The sequence below is a fragment of the Mycteria americana genome, chromosome 3 (genome assembly GCF_035582795.1).
Source record: "Mycteria americana isolate JAX WOST 10 ecotype Jacksonville Zoo and Gardens chromosome 3, USCA_MyAme_1.0, whole genome shotgun sequence".
NCBI classification, from domain to species: Eukaryota; Metazoa; Chordata; class Aves; order Ciconiiformes; family Ciconiidae; genus Mycteria; species Mycteria americana.
In genome coordinates this window covers 65,276,510-65,301,779 of record NC_134367.1, presented here as the reverse complement: position 1 = coordinate 65,301,779, position 25,270 = coordinate 65,276,510, and the positions used below count along the sequence as shown (strand labels likewise).

Here is a 25,270-nt window from a genome sequence, read left to right as displayed (position 1 = left end):
AGTAGCTTATATAAATTACTCCTATATATAATCAAGATTTGATGGTATGGCTGTACCAGTAGAGTGCTATTCTTGTGTCTAGATGCCATAAAGTCATGTTTGCTGTTTCCACATGACACAGAAGGCGAATTGACATGGTTTTAACTGGAAATCTTTTGACAGGCTTGTTTGAGAACCACATCAGCTTCATAATCCAGGTCTACCTCCAGAAACGACAGAAAGGAGAACAGCTTTTCTGCCACATCAGTTTGCCATACTGTACTAATTAATTAATTACTGAAAAATCAGCAGTTTGTAATTACATTTTTTATTTTACACATGGATGTACAAACATGTAATTAACCCACGTACCTAGCTCAGCTACAATTGCATCTCATAATGATGATGCAGACAGGGAAAAATCACTTGCAGCATTTATGGTCTCAAGTTCCACTGTAATGTTACGCTGGTCTTACTGTGAATCCAATACTGGGAATGCTGGCAAAATTGAGCCTAACTAGTATTATACGATCAACTATACATACACACAATATTTTAAAAAGTTTGCACTGCATAATTCAGCAGCAGTTTCCAGAAAAGTTGGAAAAAAAACCCCAAACCAACCAACCCATACAACGTATAAACAATGTTTGAAGGGAGTCTTTTCTTATGTAATGTAACTCAGGAAAGAAAATAAATAAATGTATGAAGAGGACATGGAAACTTATTTGGCCTTGACTACTGAGCAGGGGCACAGAAAGGTAATTTAGAAGAATTATGCTTTTGCTTCCCTTGCCATTTGCAGTCCTTTGCACTGTTCACTGCCAGTCACTCAGCTGAATTACTCTCTAAACCAACTTTTTTCTACACCTTCTGCCCCAGCCAAACCTAATTAGATTGAGGGTGAGCAATACAGAAAGGAGAAAGGTGTGATCATGACCCTCTTCAGCACTTACCTGATCAAGAGGTATTGCCTAGACATTGGGTGGGGGGGTGGAGTTGCAGGGATATATTTAGACAAAACATAGCACAGATTTTTACTGTTGTAATGAGTTTCCTAATTTTTGCTGCTGAACAAAGCAAGGGTATCTTCAGTTAAAGGTATTTCATGTTGATACAAATTGACTGATTATGGACTTATCGACCAATGTATCTAATAGGTATATTTAAAGTACTTTTGGAATTTCCCAGGTAAAGGAAGCTGAAACACCTCCTTGAAAAGGTGACCATAACAAATGTAGGAGATTAGAGTAATACAAAAACACACTTTAAACATTATCGTATAGTTGTGAACGCTCTGGGAAAAGCCTGAAAATGTTCAAGGATATGATTTTAGGAGAAGTTAACTGTGTCCAATTTATCTTCGGTAATCTAAACTGGAAAAGTTTAGCAATTATTTAATTAGGGATTTTTAGAATAGTCGTATATGAGAGATACTAAAAAACTTTTAAAAAACTACTTACCATTTGTCAAGCGGTCAAACAGGAAAATGTCAAAATCCCACATTCCCACTTTGGATAGCATATGCTAGAAAAAACAAATATGAAAAGGCAAATGACTGGTATGTTAAACTGTAAAGCAGATTCAAATTATTATTCCACATTAATCAATCACAGGATTGGTTGCTGCAGCTTTAAAGTTTTGTGCAGGAAAGTTATAGAGATGTATTTGAAATATCAGACATCAGGAACCAAATTTAGCTATACTGCATAAAATATCACTTGCACATTTAACAGGAGGTTTTAAACTTGACAGTAAAAATACCTTCTAACTGGAGCTCAAAACATGGAATAATATAAAACAAAACATTATGAAAATATTCCCTTTTACTGCACAACTTTTCTATTGTTCTTTCATGCCCCAAAATCAATTCAGCACAAATTCTCTTAGGTTTTATTACAGTAAAACACAATCTTAGCTCTCATGGTGAATATGAATTACATTTTGCTAAACAAACCAATACACAGGAATAGCTTTTATAAACTTAGATACAGTGCTTCTGTGAAGCCCACTCAGCCACGCAGAAGAATCCATCATTAACACCATATACAGTGTTTTTACAGTTACATCGGTTCAGTCAAGAGACTGAGTCTGGACTAACTGTACGACCTACAGTGGCATATGTGTGAATGAAATGTGCATTCACTCCCTGTATTCAAACCACTCCTGGATTCTTAATTACTTCCTAACACCTGGCACATAACCTTCTCTTGCAGAGAATAAAAATTGCCTAGGCACATAACCCCAATGCCATCAGTTCTGCAAGTTTTGTTAGAAAATATCATTGTCCTGGTTTCAGTTGAGACAGAGTTAATTTTCTTCGTAGCGGCTGGTATGGGGCTATGTTTTGGATTTGTGCTGAAGACAGTGTTGATAATACAGAGATGTTTTAGTTGTTGCTGCACTAGTCAAGGACTTTTCAGCTTCTTGTGCTCTGCCAGGTGCAGAAGAAGCTGGGAGGGGACACAGCCAGGATCGTTGATCCAAACTGACCAAAGGGCTATTCCATACCACATGACGTCATGCTCAGTATATAAAGCTGGGGAAGAAGAAGGAAGGGGGGACATTTGGAGTGATGGCGTTTGTCTTCCCAAGTAACCGTTACGCGTGATGGAGCCCTGCTTTCCTGGAGATGGCTGAACACCTGCCTGCCCATGGGAAGGAGTGAATTAATTCCTTTCTTTGCTTTGCTTGCGTGCGCGGCTTTTGTTTTCCCTATTAAACTGTTTTTATCTCAACCCTCAAGTTTTCTTACTTCTGCTCTTCCGATTCTCTCCCCCATCCCACCGAGGGGGAGTGAGCGAGCGGCTGCGTGGTGCTTAGTTGCCAGCTGGGGCTAAACCACGACAGTCCTTTTTGGCGCCCAACGTGGGGCTCGAAGGGTTTGAGATAATGACAGATTTGATTGGAATGTGCCAGATAGAATTTATAGCTGTTATTGCTGTTTAGCTATTAATCAGCAGGCTTCTCTGCTTGCCATAGGCTTGCTTGCCTTACTGTATGTCAGAGTCTAGGGCTCGTTAGTGGCTGCTTTTTGCTTTCACTGCTTGCCGTGCTACTGTACCGCTGATCACCTTACTCTGCTGTGCCTGGGAACATTTTGATAACAGCAATGGCCTTGCGCCTGGCTAAACCACGACAATCATTCAAAGTAAGTATAAGAGCTGCAAAATAAGAGAATTATATTTTGATTATTGTGAAGTTCTTCGCAGTGAATGTTCCCCGTTTCCTAGCCTTTGCCATTCCGAGGAGCTGTTGTGGGTTGCCTAATAGCTGCTCCATACCAGCTGAGAGAGAGCTGTCTTTTTTCAAGCGGATGAACGAAACCCTGTGTCGAGGCTGCACTTACTTAAATCAGTAACTCAGCTAGGCATCCTTCGTCCTTTAATAAATCCAGATTATAATTTCAGTTGACAGAATCTGAAAGTGCTGAATAGATTTAGACATTTTCTTGTTGCTTTGAGACTAAGCCTTTAAAGCTGTAACCATAAAAGAGGAACAGACAGTCTGTTTGCTGTGAGGCAGGCAAGTAACGTGGGTCATTCAAGAGAGATCTGCCATACATTTGTTTATCTGAACACTGAAACAAAACTGACACTCTCTGGAATGTTATTTAACAAAATGGAGATCTGGAGACCTGTCTTACCCTTGCTTGCCCAAGGTAGTCCTCATCCAGTAGGTACAGAGAGGCTTGTGGTACAATTCCGCGCAGTAACCGGGATGCATGGAAATACCTCTGGAAACTTAACAGTCTTTTCACTTTTTTCTTGGTGCCGATTTCCCCTGAGAGTGTAGTATCTGCGAAAAGCAATCAGTACAGGAACTATGAAACCCAAGATGAAGGATGACATTCTCAATTATTTAATAAGAGAAACAGCAAAAGCTTTAAAATAGTGATACAAAAATCATAAAGTTCATGCTTCTTGCCAATCCACATGAAGGAGCAGTATTCAAATCCCTATACTTCAGCATAATATATTTGTTTATTTCAGAAAGGAAATACGTTCCAGTAAAAAGAGTACTAACGCAGGACTTGGAAGACCTGAGTTCAGTACACTGCCTGCCACAGACTTTAAGGTGACCCAGGCTCAGTCACTGGGGGGGATGATATATCACCTAACTGTAGATGTCCAGAGGGAGCCGAAATGACGAGGGAGAGTCGGGTATGGGAAAGCTGCTCCTACTCTTCTGTGCCTCTGTGCCCTACCTACACAAATGAAAAGAGCATTACCTTGCTACCTCACAGGAGTGTCACCCGAATATATGAAAACTGCATAGCCCTAGCATACAAGGTGATCTTGGATATAAAACCAAAAAAGTGACACCAAAAGAGACCTCAGAATACAGTCTGAATGTACGGCCCACTTTTGGAAAATGAGAGAACAGAGAAAAAGAAGTAAGAATAGGTTAATAATCCTATTGTATTGTCTGCTGTCCTTCCTAGATATTAAAGCAAATTATAAATGAAGAAAATATTTTAGTTCTACAATTAGGAAAGCAAGTATATTCAGGCAATACACGCATTTCTGGTTACACAACAGAATATGGTCTTTTCACTCAGTACCGGGATAATTCCAATTCCCCAATGCTGTATTAGAAGATTTTCATATAGGGCTAAATGTGACACAAAAACCAAGGCAGTTTTTATACAGTGATTAAATCAGTAATTTGAGTAATTAAATTACCTTATTGTTAGGAAGAACAATACGCAGGCTTCCTAAAACTGATAATGACTTAGGTAATTTCATCTGAACTTTTAACAGAACCTCACGTACAGTTGTGGTCTTTTCATTTTGCAGTCTGGTATAAGTTTTGGAAAAAGGGAGGACAGAAGCTGAACAGTTGTTTGCAGGTCGTAAGATTCAACACGGTTTTTTTTCGTAAGAGGAACCTTGTAAGAAACTGAAGATTAAGCACTCTGTTTAGAGAACAGTAATGATTGCTTGAGATAAGAAGCTGCATAGCAATTCACTGGATTTCAGGTTTAAATAAGGCTCAGGAAAAATATCCGTGGACTGAAGATGACTCTCTCTACTCTGCTATTTCCTTTTATGCAAAAAATGCTGGGCGTTTGTTCTGCTGTGAAATTAAAATATGACTTTGTATGCTGTTTTTATGGGTATTATTATTCTGAGAGGTTTTTCAGAGAAGTCGTGAAGGTTTTTTTGGATCATAGATGGTTCGGTATTTCATTTCTCCAACAGCAGATGTGCGAGCAAATTTCTTCCTTAAGTAATCCAACAGGTATTGAGCAACACAAAGTAACAACAAAAAAAATTACATACTTACATAGTGAGTATCAATAATTAATATATTTTGTTAGACCTGTAAGTCTCACACTTCCCGTGGGCAGCCCAAAGACCCCACCGAGTTTTAATAATATAAAAGCACAAAATAATCTTATTGCAACTTGACAAACCATGTGTTTTCAAGAATGCAAACAGTAACAATGTCACTACTGTACCAGCCTGAAGGTTAGATTTTCATTTATGATGTGCCAGCATCTGCCTTAATTCTCTCGCACATTTTAAAAGCTGGAACAACTTCATGGCCCGCTGAAGGAGTGACTAACGTAGGTGCTAACAGTTACCCAGTGACAGCGCATGTGGAGGAACTGGCAGACTTGTTTTTGCATTTCTTTTCATTTATATAGTGCTGCTAAGAAGTAGCTGGCATTCAGTTTAATTCCTGGATAACAAAACAACAAAACACTCTTAAAATTAATTCAGTTTTTAAACTTTTGTCAGCTGTTTCTCAACTTCCCAACTTTCCTCATTCCATCTTTGCCTCCAAACTGTCACTGCTTTCAGGTAACAAGTTTAAATTTTAAAGTATGGAAAACTTCCCTTTTGTACATTAAAAATGAGTAGTTGCTCCAACTCATTTTTATCTAAGTTAGTATCTGCTTTTTCAGTTAAAGACAGATGACTTAAATTACCACCTATGTTCCCCTAAACTGTCTTTAAAACTCACATGGAGAGTCGCTGTGGATGATCTGAAGGTGAAGGTTTGGCCTGAGTCCCAACAAGCAGCCGTACATTGGATTATGAAGAAGTGGTTATTTTATCCTTTGGATTACCAGATTATTTCAGTAGCACAAATAATACTTACCAAACCCCCCAAAGCACCAGGTTGAAAGAAATAATTTCTTATCGTGAAACACATTTTCTGAATTGAACCATCAGACTTGTTGCCACTGCTTTGTCACATTGCTCCATATGGTTGTCAGGAGTCTCAACTGAAATTTAATCACCGGGAGACAGCACATCTGAAGCATGACTTGCTGCTTCACATGAGCACTGTATTACAATATATTATGCAAAAAAGATTACCCACACTACTCTGTTGCCCTGTATCTTCATTCATAAGGGAAGGAGCTCATAATACTGATAAAGAACAGTAGGAAGCGTATTTTCAAAACTAGGCTCTTGAAGGAACAGCCCAAATCCCACACTGCAGTCTATCCACATGCAAACTCTAGATGTTGACTTAAAGGATATCATGTTAAAATCACATCCTTTGGGTCATTTCAGTAATAATCGATTTGTCTATGAATCACAGGACTTGTCAGATGATTGCTATGACCCTTAACGGGTTACTCTGCCATCCGCAATAATGTACCTTATTATGATGGTGTCTTGCATAAAATTGGACTAAGACTCTGCCCCTCTCCGAGCACAACACACCTCAAACTATTATAATCTCATCAGCATTTTTCCCCTCCCAAGATCAGTGTCAAACAAAAAAGCACAGCCATATGAAGTTGAGAGAAAAAGGACAATGAAAAGAGAAGCAGCTGAGAGTGAATGCTCAAATTCTGTCCTCAGCTTAGCAGTCACACCTGAATCTCCCAGCAGTGAGGAGCCATTCCTCGCATATAGGATCCACCAGCTGACACAAAATCAAGATGCAGTTTTAGGATGAAATTAAAGGTTTATGTGAATGACTTCTAGTAATACGCTGAACATACCACTTCTTTATTGAAAACTGTAAATTTCAATTTAAATGGTAAATACAAAATTTCAATGATGACCCCTGATGTAAGACGTATAATGACTTTGAAACATAAGAGTTATTGATAGCTATTTCTAATTAGGTTAAACTTAATTACAAGTAAATGAACTATGGGTGCTAAAACCTATGCTGTATTATCTAGTTAAAGACCACAAGCTGCAAGGCTCACACGGGAAGGATTTAGTAATTATGTGCAATTTTGAAATGAACATGAAAGACAAACAAGAATGTCTTTTGTTTATACCCATAAAACTCCCCTTGAGAACTGTGTTTATCCTTAATCATTGTGGCAACTTCTGAATGTTTTGTTTACCTAAAAAAGTATCATCTGTATCTCTGGAAAGATGCACATTCTCATATCCTGCGGAGTTACTGCCTAGCACACTGGTTGGAGAATCCCTTCTTTGTATACTGAACAAAGTTATTGTATGAATGACATACACATTTACAGAGGCGTCCATATAAGCATTCCTCACAAAGCTTAACTTCTGCCTTGAAAAACACAGGTGGCCTGAGCTCACAGCGTATCTCCTGACGTGTTTCAGCAGGCAGCAAAACTGGTTGCAGTTTTCCTTGGGTCATTTGATATCTGCAGCACGTATACACGCTACTGGACCACGGATGATGTCTGGATACTGCACGTGGCCCTCAAGAGGTTAATAAGCTACAGGAATCAATGGTTGCCTTCTCTCTCCTAACAAAGTTCCTCCAGTTACACAGATCTGCTCGCCTTAACATGATCTACGGCTCACTACACCCCAACCTCTGTTATTTCAGGGAAAGAGGTTTCCTGCACTAGGGACTGCTACCAGTTTTCTTTCAGATTTCTTTCACACTGCTGCGCTAGCGTGTGCCCACAGGCAGCGTGAATATAAAAATGATGGAGGTTATGTTAACAATGGTTGAGTTAACATCCAGAAACGATCACATAAATCAAATTTGGACAAGGATGTACTTAACTCTGCACCAGACATTCATTACATTGTTATTGTTCTTTCAAAGTAAACAAACTTGGTTATGCATTCAAATAAGGCCTCTGAGTTTTCCTTCACAGTATCGCCTTTTTTTATTTTATTGCACCTCAGTGTACAATAAAAACAGGTCACCCAGCAGCACGAGTGGCTAACAACAGGTTTATTAATTTTCAAAAGCCAACTGACTCAGAAGCAGAAAATGGTTTTCCTCTTTCTTTCCAAAAGGATGCAGAATAAATCAGGTCCTCAAGCACCTGCCTTTGACTCATGTGGTTTATAATACCCTTTCTCCTCTTCTGAGGATGCAAAGACATTCTGTGCTCAGCCACTGCTCTACAACTGTATACGAAGAGTCAGGCAGGATGGGTAGAAAAGTGCTGGAGTATCTGGAAGATAAGGTGAGAGGATCAGACCTGCAATTTACTGTCTGGTCAGTTTGCAAACAGCGAGGACTCTGGGAAACAATTTGTCTTTGGGTAAACATATTTTTTCAGTTAGGAAGAGCTGTGAGAAAGAGAGGGGGACTCTGAGCACATCAGAGAAACGGAGAAAATTAGAAGAAGTAAAACAAAAGATCTTTGAAATTTTCCGCTTTGAGTCAGGATTCCGTTCTTCAACCACCTGCACAAGTGCACAAAATCAATGCAGAGCCCTGTTTACAGAAGAGGTGCTTGTGTACTTCTTCGGCTAATGTAGTTAGTGAAATGTGAGAGGTTCTGGGACTCCAACTTTCTAGGTCACCTGGTTACAGGGTTTCCTCCTCTTTGAACATTACACTGGAGGTGGTGGTGGCTTGTAACAGCTCAGTTTCCAAATCATAAAGTTCCTGCAAAATTGTTGGCATCTTGAAGAACACTAGTCATGCAGTTTCGCCCCCATCCCAAAATATATTCCTTTTGATACTGTTTGAAAGAGACTACAGAACTTAAGAATTACGCAGGTTATCCCACCTATATACCAAATTATCCCACTACCCCAAATTCTGGAGAAACTAGGGTTTCAAAGACCAGTTAGGTACCAGAATATTAGCCTTAATAACAGGAAGAGGAATAGATTAAATCCAAATTTAAGATGAATTTAGAGGTGCTTCTCTTCAAAATTTGCAGCCTTTATTGGGGTCATCAATCATCTTTATGCAAACAAACATCTTGGCATCTTTTATTAAGCCTCCTACAAGTTCTTAGGAAACAGCATGTTGTGTTCCATTTTGCCACAAAGTCGTTATCATTTCAGTATGAACCTTCACTTTTCCACTTCAATCTTCGTACAGTAGCGCAGTCAGGACCTTTTTTTCCTAAAACTGCAAATGTTCTATAGCTGATTATAGCTTCTCCAACAGGAAATGGTACATCCCCTCCCCCTGCACTCCCCTTGAGAAAAAGCAACATAACCTGTAATAACAGCAAACTCAACTTTCATTTATCATCTTAATGATCCCTTCTCCTTGTTCTTTCTTTTCCTCTGGTCATTTGGAAAGTATCCTCAGTGTTATCTTCAGTACACCCTTTCCCTTTTCTAATCAGGGAAAAGAAGGTGGGGTGCCAGAATGGGTCACGAATCATTTGGAAACTTAAAGGGACATTCTCAGTTGAACTGACTCCCAAATCTGTATTAAAAAAATAAGTTACAAACCTGTATAATCAGGTCAGTGTTCACTAAGACTTTGTGTGTGAAGCACATCCAGTTGTTTGTTTGCTCTGCTTGCTCTCATGAGTTCTCCTGAAGCATTCATAACCCAAACTACTGTGTTTTGTTAGCATACAAGGGCACGTGCATCAGTTTTACATTCTGGCTTTCACTTTCTACAAATGTAGCGTAAAAGCTAAACAAGGAGCATGAACGACAAGAAGTAGAATATACTTTTCAATCTACCTTGTTATTAAATTTTGCAGACAACAACTCTTAAAAACACCCTTGCCCCCCAAAAAAACCCAAAACAACACCCTGAACCAAAAAAATCTTGCTGTTATTTGATGAAAAGAGGAAAGGAGGGAACGAGACTGACTTCCAATGACAGAAAGAATTTCTGAATATAGTGAAGTGTTACTAGAAAACAGAACAATCTTTGTGCTGAAACATTATTAAGAGAATCCCAATTCCTTTTCCTTGAACAGGAAACTGAAAGCAAGGCCACAGGCCAGTTCTGGAAATGTTCTTCCCATTCAAACCAGACACAAGCTAACCAGATTAAGAAGCCCATATGCCTTCAGGATGTTGATGAGTATCTTTTGGATGTGCTTATCCATGAAGAACTAAGGGAGATATGTAGAAATGATGCAGACCTCGTAAGATCTCTCCCTTTCTAATTTAATAACCATCTGGAACTTTGGACTCATCTCCATGGGCTGTGTTGGGATCTGAGTAATCCAATCAGCCCTTGAAACTTCCTCACAAGACTTTGAGTGTCCTAATTTAACCTGGGTCAGAAATATCTAAAAAGGCATCTCTCACTCCCACTTCTTTTTCTAGCCAAAGGCAACAAAACAAGACAGTTAACCAAACTCTTTTTAACCTCACTCATTTGGGTTCAGGTTACTTGATGGTTCAGTTTTGGGTTGGTGGCTGTGGTTAAGTTTTATTTTCCCTGGAGATGGGCCCTACCTGAAAGCCCTGGAGTTGTTCAAAATCCAAACCCAAAACTGAATGTAAATTTTGCAAATGGACCCTTCCGAAGACAGGCAGAAACCACAGATTCAAACATCCAGAGACTTGGGTTCTTTGAGATGGAGACTTTTTCATGAGTTTGTATCTTCCCTTACTAACCCTGACAGCACTTTTCATTTCTGTAGTACCTGATTCATCACATGCCTGCAAAGCATCACTTTATTTGCAAACAAACTGAAAACCAGAGGATTTTGCTTGACTCAAATCAGACAGCAAATCAAGGACAGTGACTGAATATTACCTAATATCACTGTTTATCACCATCTGGTACTAGAAGTACATCATCTATACTAACTTAATCTGCTAAGTTAAGCTTCAAGCAGGTGGGGTTCTTTTGGACTCAACTTCTGCCTGCATGACAATACCAAGATCGTAGGTAATATGCAGATATACCTTTGGAGTGTCTACAGACGTGTTTTGACCTTTTAGATGTTCTTAGACCCCGCTCTATGTTCCTGTTGCACAGGGTGTAAGGAAACAGAAATCTCTTTGGGTAACACCATTTTGGTACAGAGACTCCACTTTGCATACTACATCCTTTCCCTTCCCTTGTTATCCTAGATCAATATATAGAGAAGTGAATTCTATCAGAACACTGTGGATGGCTTACTGAAAACAAGGGGGTGCAAGATAATGAAAGCAATGGTATGACTGATACTGTGACAAAAAGAAAGTGTCCGTAATGGAGAATTTTTCAGGAAAAGTTAAAAATGCAAGCAGAAACAATTTTAATTATATTCCTCTATGATAGACCTATTTAAATATAGTAAATTAGAGGCTAATAATTTTGTCATTAGGAAGCAAAAAATTCAATCCAGTGAAAAGCTTAGCATAAACAAGATGGGAAATGGAGAACCACTGTTTAAGTCTTAAGAATGCCCTTGTCTTCTGACTTAAAGCTTGACAAGCAAATTTGTAAATAAAAAGTTACTCGTTTCAGATGTAAACTATGTTATTTTGTTACTCTACTTAATTTCATGTGGCAATAGAACAAAGCATTTAATATAACTGGAGCAGGGTGAGGTCTTCTTGGTTATTGCTGCAAGCCTACCTACAATTCTAGATTTGTCACAAGGAGTTCCCTCAAACTTCTGGTTAATGCAATAAAGAAATGTACCATCACAGTCACCAGCACAATCCATCACGGGATAATGAAATCCATTTCAATCAATGCATATTTGTCAGCGGAGGGATCTGGTTCAATGACTCACTGAACAACTTTGTCAATCAGAGAACTAAATTACTGCTGCCTTAGCCTACGGTCCTTTATTTCTCAAATCCAAACTATGCTTCACTTAAAGGAAAATTGGATCAAGTTAATTTTCACTGCTGAAGTGTTTCAAATTCTAAATTATTACACTGCACATATTCAGTTTAACTCCTTTTCTGCCCTGTGAACACAAAAAGGTTCATTTAATTTACAGAAATGCAGAAGTGCCAAGAAACTGCCACCGTTATTTTCAACCTGCATTAGGTTCAGTTACAAGTTAAAGCTACCGAGTTCAGAGTCAAACTTTCCTAAAATTTGTGAGGTTTGGTTTGGAATCAATCTTACATCATTTATACATTATATTCAGCTGCTTGATGGCACCTAGGAATTGCCTATTCCATCCCATTACTCCTTCTGGAAAATAAGTTTCTAAGGCTAATTTTTTTTTCTTCCACTGCTCCCATTTTAAGGAATGCCTTATTTGCATGAAGAGGAAACCCTCTCCCCATTTTCCTATAAACCTATAGGGCTGTGCAAAACTTGTATCTTTTAATTTAGGCGTTTGTAAAGTCTGAATATTTGTTCGTAAGCACCCTAGTGAACGTGAAGCCTCAAGTCTGCCATGTCCGGCTTATTTTTTTCTGGGGTATATCTGCAGCCATCAGGAGCAGGTGGTCCCCTTGCCTTATTACAGCAGGACGGAAAAACGGATGGCCGGGTTGCCTCCTGTGGGTCTTCACACCGGGCTGGCTAACAAGTATTGGCTGCCGCAGCTTCCCCGGGGAGAGGAGCTGCTACGTAGCTTCCCCTCAGGCTTCTGGCTCCATGCCGTCAACACAAACGAGTATCTGGTTGGTCATGCAGGTCTCCACAAGTTGCAGGCACTGACTCAAGAGGCTGAGGCAAACATAGGCAGAACCAAGGAGTTCTTGGTGACACGGGTATATTTTACATTCCATTTTGTATTCCAGAGTCATCTTAAGAGTCCCCAAACCCACCAGTGCAACTACACCTCAAGGAAAGCTTGCAACTAGGCAGAGAAAAGGCAGGAAGATGCTAAAGCCTTCCATTTCCTCCAGACAGTATCCTGCAAAATCCTCACGGTCCTGACAGCCTGGCACTGACAAGGTGAAATAACACTCACTAAGTTTCTATATATTGCAGAGAGGCACCAGAAGAATGTGTAGATGGCATCACAGACGTTAGCTCAAACAGCAAGAAGCCAACATTAATCCAGTTGGCTTTCATTAGGGCTACAGAAGATCCCATTTTCAGAGCGCAGGAAGTTTTCCTATCCAAAAAGACTTAACGGTGTCTTAAATTACACAGCAACTTTACTGCAGGACTCCAGAAAAAACAAAAGATATGGTCTACTCGGTGTTAACCCTTAATAGCCATAGGAGGGAAAAATCCACTAGTTAGACTGAATCTGCAAGTATGTTAACGAAGTTACATATACGTAAACTTTAGTCTGACATTAAATAGCAATGCCCTGATTTTTTTTTTTTTAAATGTCATTTTTCAAAATGAATGCCAACTCTGTTCAAGAATGAGCTTCAGTGTTTTCCCTTACTTTAAAACAAGGGTGGTACTGTTATTTGGAATAGTATTTCAGATGGTAGAGGGAACTATTACTATTTAAGCTCAGTTTGTCTGAATTAGTGAGAAGCTGGACTAACGTTTATGACGCATTTCTTCATAACTTCTGAGGATATTTATCACAAAATTTTCTCTTCCTATCTCCCTCCCTGTAACAGCTTTCAGGATACGGTTGCTGCCTGTCAATTATTGCCCCCAAACAAATGTAACCCGGTGCCAAAATTTTACTGCATTAGTTAGGCATGTTTCAAAAAAGTTTGCAGTAGTGACATTTATGCATGTGTCTTTTTGATAGGATGTGCAGCACCACGGGGTTTGCTGCTTATACGGTATGCACAGAAGAAATGGATTTGACAGATAGATGTATATGAACAAATAACATAAAAGTCTGTTCACTTCCTGGCAAAACACGCATCTGCGTGCTCTGACACTGAGCGTCTTCATTTACCTGTAGGTCTCCGAGTGAGCCAGGCCCAGTGCACTTGCCATCTACAAAATTAGTAGTCAAGTGCCTAGAAATCTCACTGAATTTTGCCCTGAAAAATTAAGTCAACACCACTCCCTAGGCAGAAAGCAGTAAATACATAAAAAACTGAAAACAATGGAAAATCCAAGTTCAGGATCACTGCTTTTCCTTACACAGAGATCATGCTCAGCCATAGTGACTTCTTTCAGATTAAGGAAAAGCAGTAAAAAGAAAGACTAAGTCAGAAGTCCTCGGAGACAGAGAGCACAGGAACATAAAAACCCCAAGTTCTCCACTTCCGTGGGACCAGAGGTGCATGCAGAGAGAGGCATCGCTTTTAAGTTCAGCAGTTACAGGAGAGGGGTTATACGGAGTGCCCTGCTCCTCGTATGATCAAAGGCTGAGTATTCACCGGTACATCTCTCGCCATGGATCTCTCCACAGACAGCCCACGGACAGCACCAGCACTTCCCAGAAGCTGGCAGGATCTGAAGGATGGCAGGATTCATCTACAGGGGATAAAAGTGAAAGCCCTCTCGCCAGAAAAAAGAGCTGAAAAGTTTTTGGTTTCTTTAACCGGGGCGAGGAAAGAACATATGATGAGAATGTTAAATAATGTGTATGTATTCAAAATAAAAAGGAAATAATTCATTTAGTCACACTCAAATGTGGATATATATTCACTTCTACTTCATGAATGAAGTGTTTCATTTTCTCTCAGTCTTTATAAGGGCATCAACAGTAATATTTCCAGCTAGCCTAAAACAGGTTTTTCTTCACATTTTTCATTGGCAAGCCAGGACTAAATCATCCTCAGAGCTCTGCTCAACCGGTACATTATTCCCTTTTCCTGTGAAAACTGCTGGACGTATCTTACCCCTTGTGTCTTTCTACCTCAGCCATAGCTAGCACTCCGACGGACTTAAGACCTAGAAAATACCTTTTATCAGCAAGACTGAAAGCAAGCGCTTTGCCAGGCGGCAGTAACTTTGCCAGCTGGGCGAATGCAGCCGATCAGAGCCCAAGTCCTCCCCTTCCTATCAGCCCCTCTTTTCTCCTCACCCTTTGTGGCTGGGCTTCTTCCCCCGTTCCTTGCCACCTACCTCCCTTCCCCAGGCACTCGGGAAAGCAGTTACAAAAAGGAGACGTAAAACTTTGGTTTAATAATTGCTTTTTAATGAAAAGCATAATCGCTAGAAGCTTGAAAGTGTAATCACTAATCCAATTGTCGGAGTTTCAGTCTGTTTTGATGAAGACAGTGGGTAACTTTTGCTTCAAAGGTTACATGGAGTGCTCTGTGCAGTACACAAGGACACATTGAGATCTGCCTGTGTCTGAACACTGGAGTGAACACAGCATCCAGGCTGAATGCTACAGGGCCCAAGACGAAGAGTTCTCTGTTTTTTCATTTTATTTTTTACACACTGGCTAATGGGTCTGCATCAGTATAGAGAATCCATCAAGTGAAAAAAACCCCAGGATCTTGATTTTTTTTTTCCTTTTAGATTTGCCCTTCTTTATTTACAACAGTGGCAAAATAACTTCAATCAAAATGAGGTTAACATTATTTTTAACAGATGTTCACTGCTGGCCTGACCCAAAATCCATTGACGTCAATGAGAAGACTCCATGGGGCTTTGGATTGGGTTCTAATTGTTGGAAAAATTAATGTTATTGTAAACCACTGGTCAGTGCTGTCACATGCTCCCCTTCTGTGCCAATTCTATATGACCGGATAACTGTATCACATAAATCTGTTCCAACTGTTGGCTAAGAGGCTAAAGGACACAGAGGTTTATCTTTTTAATTCTGAAGCACCCCCTGCCCCCCCTCCCCCAGCAAACCCCATGGCACTACTATATTTACTTGACAGACTCAGCATTATGGACAGTATTCATACAACCAAAACATTTCACAAACACTGGGTGGGAATAATAGAATTATTAATGCTGACTGTACGAAGACAGCTGAACTATAGATATGTATGAAATGAGATACTTTGGTTCATATACTTTCAATACAGATTTTTTTTTTTTTAAATACAGACCTGAAGGAAGGGTTGCACTTACTGTTAAGAAGACGGAAGTCTATAAACGGGTAGGAGCCACGGCGCTCGGAGAGAACCCCTGTCTGACCTCTCACCCGTGCATCTCCTGCAAAACACAAAATCCCCAGAGACATTAGAAGGGGCAGCTGCCTTTCTCTGCTGTTAACATCTAGATCTATTTTCTATTCAAAGTGATGACGTTATGCTCCTCCAGTGGGAAAACTAAGGGCCAAAAAATCATCTCCCATGACATCTCTGGGTAATTGGGTAAAGCCGTACAGCTGATCCTCTTATCAGAACAAAGGCACAACCCCCCCGTGTTTATTCTGTTGAACAGCTTCTCGCCCAGTAAGTAGACTCTCACTGCTTCAGAAGTAGTGTAGAGGTCCAGTTTTTTGCCCGGACAAGACCAGTTGGATTCTGACTGTCATGGCATCACACACAAAGGTCTCAACCTTAGACTAGGCTTGCAGTCCAACTGACCTCCAAAGCTGGGGGACTGGTCTCAAAATCATGAGTTGATTAAAAAAAACCCAAACAAAATATGAAGACTTTAAGGGGTTTTCTTTGTTTGTTTGTTTTTTTTTTTACTTGCTGCTCTTTGAGCATTCCGGAAAATGTCAGCCTTCTCCTCAAACACTGAAGCTGCTTTATTTAAGCAAAACCTGATGTTCTCAGATAAGCATTACTCCAGAGCTTTAGAATGTAAATTTAAATATCATAAGGTGACAACACAATACTAAGAATTAGTATTGCTGTGTAATTCACATTGATTAGTACCTGACTTACCACGTAACACTGATGAAACTGGAAAAATTCATTTAAGAAGAAAAATGCTACTTGGGATGAATAAGAATTACAAAAACTCACTCTAAGTAGGTAGGAAGCAGTGGGAAGCAGATGTCATTTTTACATTTCCATAGCTTTAAATACCTTGAACTGTAATTTAATAATTTATTTATAGGCAAACAAGACCAAAATATTTAAAAATCTTAAATAAGATGAAGTTTGGAGATTTTAGAGCTTCAGGTTAGAGTATTCTAGTTCTTCACAATACCAATTCCTCCTCTACAGAAACACAAGCCATAGTGCTGAAAGCATACCCACTGCGCTTCCTCAGACAGCTCACACTGTAGGCCTCTCAAAGTTTGCAATAAAATTATGAATTATTAGTTAGTTTGAATTGTGCTTCCTCTGGGATACAAATATATAGCTTCTGACTAATCTAAACAAAAATAATTTAAGAATTTGGCTGCTAGTGCTAGCTTCTACTGCTTGTGTTTAAAAACAAGAAAACATCTTGCAGCGTAAAAGAAGGACCTGGTTAGATGCTGTTATTTTTTTCTATCTAATGTTCACTTAAAATGTGCTTACAATTATGTTTAATGGAAGAAAGCCAAGCAGAACTATTAAGTTAAATATTCGAGGTGGAGAAAAACTTCCGTGCCCTCTAGGGGTCCTTAGAGGTACAAAAGACACAGGAGTGTGCACTCAAATTAAGAATATTTCAAACACAGTCACTTTTGATTATAAATACAAATCTATTTTCTCTCATCCTTTCTTTCGCTTTGCTTTTTTGTTTCCGGAGACAGAACACGTGCTCCCTGTACTCAGCTCCCGCTTGCCAACCGCTGGCTCTAAGGAACCAGCCCAAAACAACTCAAGCTGTTGTTGACCCCACTTACCCCTCCTGATAGCAGGGGCAGGAGGCACAAATCTCTGCCTGCTCTTCAGCTGTTGCACTTCAAAGGTACGATAATAGTGGGGGCATACCTTCATCAGCAGTTTAAAATCACGTGTAAGTTGTCGCAACGGTATATAAAGGTATATAAATGATACATATAATAGGTATATAAACCTATTCCCCTGCGATCCTTCTGTTAAAGGACAGAAGGGTGGAACAAATAGCTAAAGAGTTTGTAAAACACCAAAGCAAAATTCATCAGCACCCATGAGTCAGAGCTCATAAGGCAGCACCTTGACTTAAAAGCACTGCTCTCCGCCACAGGTAGACCCATCAGTTTGGCTGAGTCGTGTAGAAAGAGTAAGAAAGGCAAGCATATGGTACACATTATATAAACCCCAAAAAATCAGACAGGCTTGAGCCTGTCACTAATAAAAGCATCAGCAAATTAAGAACGGGTGTAAATTCAGAGCATGCCTTGATTGAGGCTTTTGTTTTTCTGTAAGCACCAATGAATTAACAGGAAACTGCAAATAATCCCCTGCATTAACACATTGATAAACATGTCACTTGTGACTAAATCAACAGATACTTTGGAAAAAAAGAGAGAAATTCAAACTCCCCAAATCTGAAAAAACCCCCGACATATGACACTGTAAACCCAGAAAGACTGATTTTCTTTCTGGACATGAAAGACTAAATCTATCAGATCAAGAGAGGTACCATAGTACTAGAAAATAACAAAATCCTGCACAGTTACGTATGGAGAAATTGCCTAACTCAGATCTTAACATTATAACCCTGAATTTTCACGAGGAGAATGCTAAAGGCAGGTAGACAACTGAAACACAGAAGAAAACACAACATGGGCTTACCAAAAGTAGACCATACAAGACAACACCTGATACTAAATTACTTCAAATAAAGGTAAAAAGATAACAAAGTGCATTGAAAGGAAACTTTTGCTTGGGAACAATTACTGCATGATCTTTAGAAGATTCATATTGGGAGCAGTCTTAAAATTTGTTATTGAGGATCCTGGCATAGAATTAGGAGAGCAGTAGCGAGATGCGACAATAACACAAAGCTGGGAGATACCAGGTAGACACAGCTACAGCTATTGTAAATAAACTTCACTGCTACTGTCACCTTCTCCACCCCAACTGCTCTATGGCCCAGCTACCTGCCCCTTCCACTTTCATTTTACTCATAGTCCAGCCTCCTCTCGTGGTGCTGCCGATTTCTCCTACAGAACTAAAGACTAGTCAACTCAGACACGTATGTACACTATTCAGGCAAGGTAACTCCAGTAAAGAGAGGGAAAGCAAGGGAGGTATTGATGCCATTAGTCAAAACACCTGTTTTAAGTTCATCTGAAATACCGTCTCTGAGGAAGCTGAATTCCTCCTGGAAGAATTGCAGAGAAGGACCTCTGGGAAGATAATCAGAGTACTAAAGAGCTATTTCATAAAAGGAAAATCACCCTGGCGTAATGCCCAGCGTGGGTTAGCAGCAGAGAGGGAAAAGAACCGTTTAGGTGATAAGAAGAATACCATTCTCAAGGAGATGAAAACAACTGAAGCAGCTGATGGCACTGAAAGAGTACCTGAAATAGTTAAGGACTACGCATGATGACTGACAAACTTACTACCAGTTCGGTGTTCTTCAAACTAAAAAAATGTGAGTGAGTTTTATTTAACCAGCAAAACCAAGGACCTGAAGTCGTGGAAAAGTACTGATGATTTGGATTGGCTATTTGTGCCAATAAAAGTGGCACAAAGATAATAAAAGTTTGGGCTGTTGCTGGCACTATAGGAATCTATATGCAGAATAAATCTGCATCCCCACTGACTTCGTAAAAGCCACTAAAATCCTTATATTCGAGGATTATTAACTTCACCCTCAGGGAAGGCAAGTTTCTGATGAGTCAAAGATGTTATCAAGTAGCTCTACCTCATGAATCTGTTATTTCAAAGTATTTCGCCAGGTGCCATCTAGTCTCTTTCCACATCATTAGTGAAAGATTAGTTAGGAAGTGGTGGTGGGCTAAATCAACCACACCTGCCCTCCTCTATTTTTTCTTGGCTCACTTATTTGGAAAACATTTATATTCTTCCCTATTACTTTTAATTACCTCTAAGTACACTCAACAGAGATACTAAAAATAGGGATTGCACCAGATGTACACCATACCACATGATTTTTAACTTCTGAGAGGCAAGGGCCGTTAATGGCAACACACTGGACTCTTTTTTGCTTTGACAGAGGACTTTGAGGGCGACTTTCCTACGTCCACCAGACCTTTACATCTCTTTGCTCTCCACCTTAAAATCAAGCTAAACAATTGTTCTGACAATTTATGCAATTAGCAGCTTTAGATAAATAATCCTTTTTGGAGCAAAAGGAAGGATTCTGTGGAAACAGGGCAGGAAATTTTGACAGCTCATTGTGTTCCCAAGTGAAACAAACAGGGTGAAGGGAAACGGCAAGGGTACAGGTTTTCCTTGGCTGCATCGGGCTGAAGATGTGAGGCTGGAACATTTGCAGCCGCAAACACAAAGGGTTGCACCCTCACCGGAGCCAAGTTGCCACGAGAGCTTCCAGCGGGGACATCTCCCAGGGGCCACCACGCTCTTGAATTTTACTTTGTCCTCGTTAAAACAGACAAGAAAACAAACCAAACGAACCAAAGCAACCTACGTTAGGTAACAGGAGCCCGTGTGGTGCATGCTGTGACTGACAGGCACGACAGCTTATAGTCACGGGAAAATCGCATATGGGGCAAGAACTGCGGTACTACTGCGGCCACAGCACCAGCGTGATTTCAAGATGGGCAGAAGGGTTAAGAAAAAAATGAGGCAGCTCTTAGCTGCCGGTCACATCTGGAGGAAAGAGCCATCTGCACCGAGGAAAACAACTTCTCCAAGACTTGCCTGAAATGACGTGGGATTCAATTTCACTGAGCAAGCACAACAAATTAGGAGAGAAAACAGGGCCATAGCTGTGACAAAACAACAGAGCAGCTTCATGCAGCAGATGTTGGGACCAGCCACCAAATTATTGATTTTATTTAGTACACAGCTCCTTGTGGTAAGTCAGGAATACCACAGCAAATTCACAAGAGGTTACAAGTATTTATTCTAGTCAAACTTTTCTACAATTTTCATCCAAATATTTCTTAAGCTGACTGTTTTAGGACACATACTGCAGTGGCTGAGTACTTTCCATGGAAAACTGAGTGGCAGTAGTAAGGCCTCTTGTGGACTCCATGGAGCCCCTGGCTCCTTCACTATTTCAGTTATGAAAAGGCTTGGGATTGCTGAGATGAAGGAAGATGAGCTGTTGATGTTTTAAGCACCATTCTAGTTTTGGTGGAAAGCTTTCTAAAAGAGGGAAGTGTTGCTGTGTAGAAGTAGCAAACTCAGATGGAAAGTTAGCTTAAAAACAGGTAGCAGACTTACTGGAATTATTTTTGATTTGAAGACATCTAATGCTTGCTCATGGTGATTTGTGCTTGTTTGGATTATTTTCATTCTGTTGTATTAGTGTTATAAAGGTTGCTGTAAATTCTTGTCTGGAGAAAGCATTTTATGCAGATTTCCTCGTGTGTAGAAGATCTTCAGTGAACAAGAACACTTCCTCTGAACAGAAACGGCAAAACTGATGTTAGAGGTACCAGAGACAGGACGACTCTCCAGCAGGAGAAACTGGGGCAGCCACCTCACTTCATCCCTTCGTAAGCATTGAATTTTTAAGCACGTAAATATTCCAAAACATGAGGTTTTCTGTGCCATATGATGCACGGTTCTACTATTTCTGGTAATAGTCCTAATGAGCTCATAAGTAGTGATTTCATCCAATATGTTCTGCAGTTTCATTTCAGAATGCTCTGCAAAGCAAGGTAACTGTTGGTACTCCCTTTTGACAAAAAGGGGCTAAAATGATGGTGTAGAAACCATCATTTGGTTTTGTAGATGTTTTTTACACAGAAAATCACTTAATTCCCCTGCAGTGGTCCTACCTCGTGAACGAATTATTTTTATTTATTTTTTTTACCAGCCAATTACTTGAATTTCAGCTATTCAAAATTCTATCTCCAGACCAGCAACAGTTGCAGATGAAACATTTCACTCACCCTCTGTTTTCTTATAAAACTGTATTTTGGAGTGAATGGTGGTTCTTATGCTCAACATGAAATAGTGGTACTGCCTGACTGTACCTGCCAACTGTAATTTCTGCCCTCCTTTACTGACCAAAATCCATACAACTGCTGTATCTTAATCTCTTAAACAATATTATCACCACTGCTTGTGCCAATCAGTAAAATCCAAGAAACAGAAGCTGACAATCTGTTCATGAAACCCTCCTCAATGCTAAAAGTCTCCAGGTAAGTTTGCTTTTGCACTGATGCATAGCCGATCTGGATATACAGCCAGAGGAAGACCCTAGGATCCACAGCCATGCCTTGAACAGCTGGTCCATTCTGACAAATGAACGTCTGGAGTAAAGGTAAAGGAATATATTACAGACACTTTTGAAATCCTCCCTTAAACCATACCAGATCACATCAGTAACTTTGGAGAAAAGATTTTGAACTGAATTATCTTGAGGCAAAACTATTACAACATGCAGAGTTTGGGAAAAGTGCTTGCAGACAACTGAAATCCAGAAGGATGAGAAAACTGCCATAGAGAACCAGGCAACAGCAGTCATCAGAAATTCAGATACTGAAGCAGTACCCATATTACCCTCTTCATAGACCTGTTTGTTCTTGCATGAGCAAACGCAGAGCCTGCAAATCTAAGTAGCTACCTCCAACTGAAAAAATGGTCAGAGTCAATTAGGATAGATAATCCTTCATGTTCTAAAGAAGGTAGTTTTCCAAAATGTCAATACATTATATTGCACCGGAAATGCTTTCAATTGTTTCTGAGTTTCATAATGGGCTACGAATTATTGCCTTAAGGTCAGATATATTTCACGTACTCGGAGGTGTAAGTGGAGAGGTGTAGGTGCCTCCGCCCAGTGACTAATACTTCAAGAGACTGAATTGCCTTTCAGAGTTGCATGTTTTTGACTTTGACTGCAGATCGAGCCTAAGACACCTCTGTTCCTAAATTAGGCACCACGGTATGCACAGCATACTGGGGGAAGAATCCGAGACCTTGCCCGTGAGGATCATATTCAGACAGCTGAGACCACACCAAACCTCTTATCTGTAAGTATGCTTTTCACTGTGATTATCCCTCTGTTACTATTTATTTTATAATCAATATAATAGATACATACACCTGCAGTTCACACCAATGTGGGCACACCCTCAAACACGTACTGTGTATGCTCGTATAGTGTAGTATTATCCCACAGTGCAGTTAAAAATCAGCACTTGTTATGCAATAGTAATTGGAGTACTGTTCTCTATAAAAATAAATAACTAGCTCTTTGATACTACCGTGTGATAATTACTCAACTATCAGTATTTTCTGGCCAAAAATACAAAAGTTTATATGAAAGTTTACATGAAGTGCTAAACCACAGGACACAAAGACAGAAAGGGAGCATAAGAACACGGGAAATTACACAGACTGCTTATTCACATACAAACTTTTCATTTTGGAGACATGAGAAATTCAGATATAGGAGTTTGCCGGCACAAATTTTGCAAAATTCAGCCAATGGCTTTCACATGCAGAAGAAAAGGTAGACAAATGTTGGCATCTAGCAGCAAAGAATAGAGAGTTATTGAACTAAAAGCAGAAGACAGGTCTTGGAAAAAAGAATCCAACGAGAAAGCACAGAGACTTGTATAAATACAGCATTATAAGGGCAGAAGACAGAAGTCGTCTATCACCACCTCCATACCCAAAAGGAACAGTTTAGACAACCATCTTTGGAAATATTTTGCTTGAACTATATTGTAACGAGCTAGCCATCTACTACCTAGGGGGCTGAACTCACTAGTAAAGGATGAAAACGAAAGCCTGGGAGAATAGGCAGCTAGGAGGAGACATGATTCTGCTTTTTTTTTTTTTTTTTGAGTGATCCATTTATAATTCCCATTCTTGCCTGCATTTTATAGTACTCACAAGCAGTAGCATATGACTGATGGCATCTTGAGTGTCTCACCGCTGCTGTGGTCCTGAACAGGAGCACTTTGGCTGACCTGAGGCTTAATGCTGCTGCTCAGCAGGGTTCAGGCTAGTAAAAGAGGTCCCAGGGCACTTTGCTGGATCAGGAAACCAGACTTGCAGTGCACAGGATCCTCTTAGTAAATGGATATTACCATTTCTAGTGCTGGTGCTAAGAACCACCTGTCTGTATTTTGAAGCTTTTATATTGCATTATTGTTGGGGCTTTAGTCTTTTCTGTCTCCAAATATTGATCACTGACCTTCCAGGGAAAGTGGGTATTAATATAGATAGGGCACTGAACTGTCTTGATAATTCTTGTCTTCCTAAATGGTTAGACAGCTTGTAAATTACTCTGTATTAAAGGATGGGAGCTATGTTAGCAGAATCAGCAGAACTGCTATCATTGCTAGTGCTCTAGAGCCCTGCTGGGAAGTGGTAAAACTTACTGGTTTTCTCACGTATGAAATTGAATCTAAAATAACACCTTAAAAACTAAAGGATACATCCTGAAATGTTAAGAGCTGTAATAAAAGTAATAACAACAGCTACAGCATGTTCTTAGCAACAGGTAGTAGGTTGCATTACCATGGCAACTCTGAAGATAATATCTTACTGTCATGCTACTCCCATCCCTCTCCCCAGTAAATTACAGCATAAATAAAACCACATTATTAGTTATTTAAATTGTACTTTTTGGATTCTAGTCTTCTGCTAGACTCCCAACTATTAAAATAAACATGTATTTAATAACAAACTTCTAAGACTTGTACGCTTCCAATTCCATATACACAAATTTCCAAAATAGGTTAAGTAGTTTAATATAATGACTTTCATTTTGTGTAAAAGAAAAAGCACAAAGAATCTGTGTTTTGTCCAAGACCAATGCCAAAAAGAGGTGTACAGTTCAGACCTCTATGCATAGTGCATTAGGTCAAGCTACTTCTATTGCCAGTGCCCAAAAGATATGATTTTCTTCACTCATAGTTACACCCAGACCCTCAGTTACCCAAACTATAAATTATATTTTCTTAACTGTAATAACTTGCTAGATATAGCTGCTCTTTCAGAAACCCTTTGCATTTGCCTATGGATTGCAACTTCAAACTGAATTCTCTCAAACATCTACGTCTTATTCTATTACATGGATTTCTGATTTGAGCGTTATCAATGCTTTAAATGCTTAAACTGTGAGAACGCAACTGGACTCCTTGAATCTGCCAGCGAGGGTTTTGCAGTTGAAGAACAGATTATTTTTCTGCAGAAGTTGAGCTAATTGTTGAGCATTTATTCAACCAAGTTTGTTTTACTGTTCTGCCTTCTCCTTTCTCACCTACCTATAATATTAAGTGATCTTTTTAATTAACTAATTTTAATTCATTAATTTTAATTAATTAATTTTTTATTCTACAATTTCCTCAAGAACCATTGTTTGCAAGTATATGCATTTTACGGGTTGCATTTACGAGTTACCTGAGCTACAAGGCATCATTCTCATTTTCTGT

General features: G+C 39.6%; 1 protein-coding gene across 2 annotated transcripts in view; it reads right to left on the bottom strand.

Annotated features, from left to right (window-relative positions):
• Window positions 1–25,270, bottom strand: part of PDE7B (phosphodiesterase 7B) — a 177,734-nt gene that overhangs the window by 23,301 nt on the left and 129,163 nt on the right. For both annotated transcript variants that reach the window (XM_075498797.1, XM_075498798.1), the window contains 3 exons: window positions 15,976–16,059; window positions 3,626–3,777; window positions 1,443–1,506 (listed from right to left, as the gene is read on the bottom strand). In XM_075498797.1, the coding sequence (XP_075354912.1) occupies window positions 1,443–1,506; window positions 3,626–3,777; window positions 15,976–16,059 (300 nt within the window). The remainder of the gene's footprint in view (window positions 1–1,442; window positions 1,507–3,625; window positions 3,778–15,975; window positions 16,060–25,270) is intronic.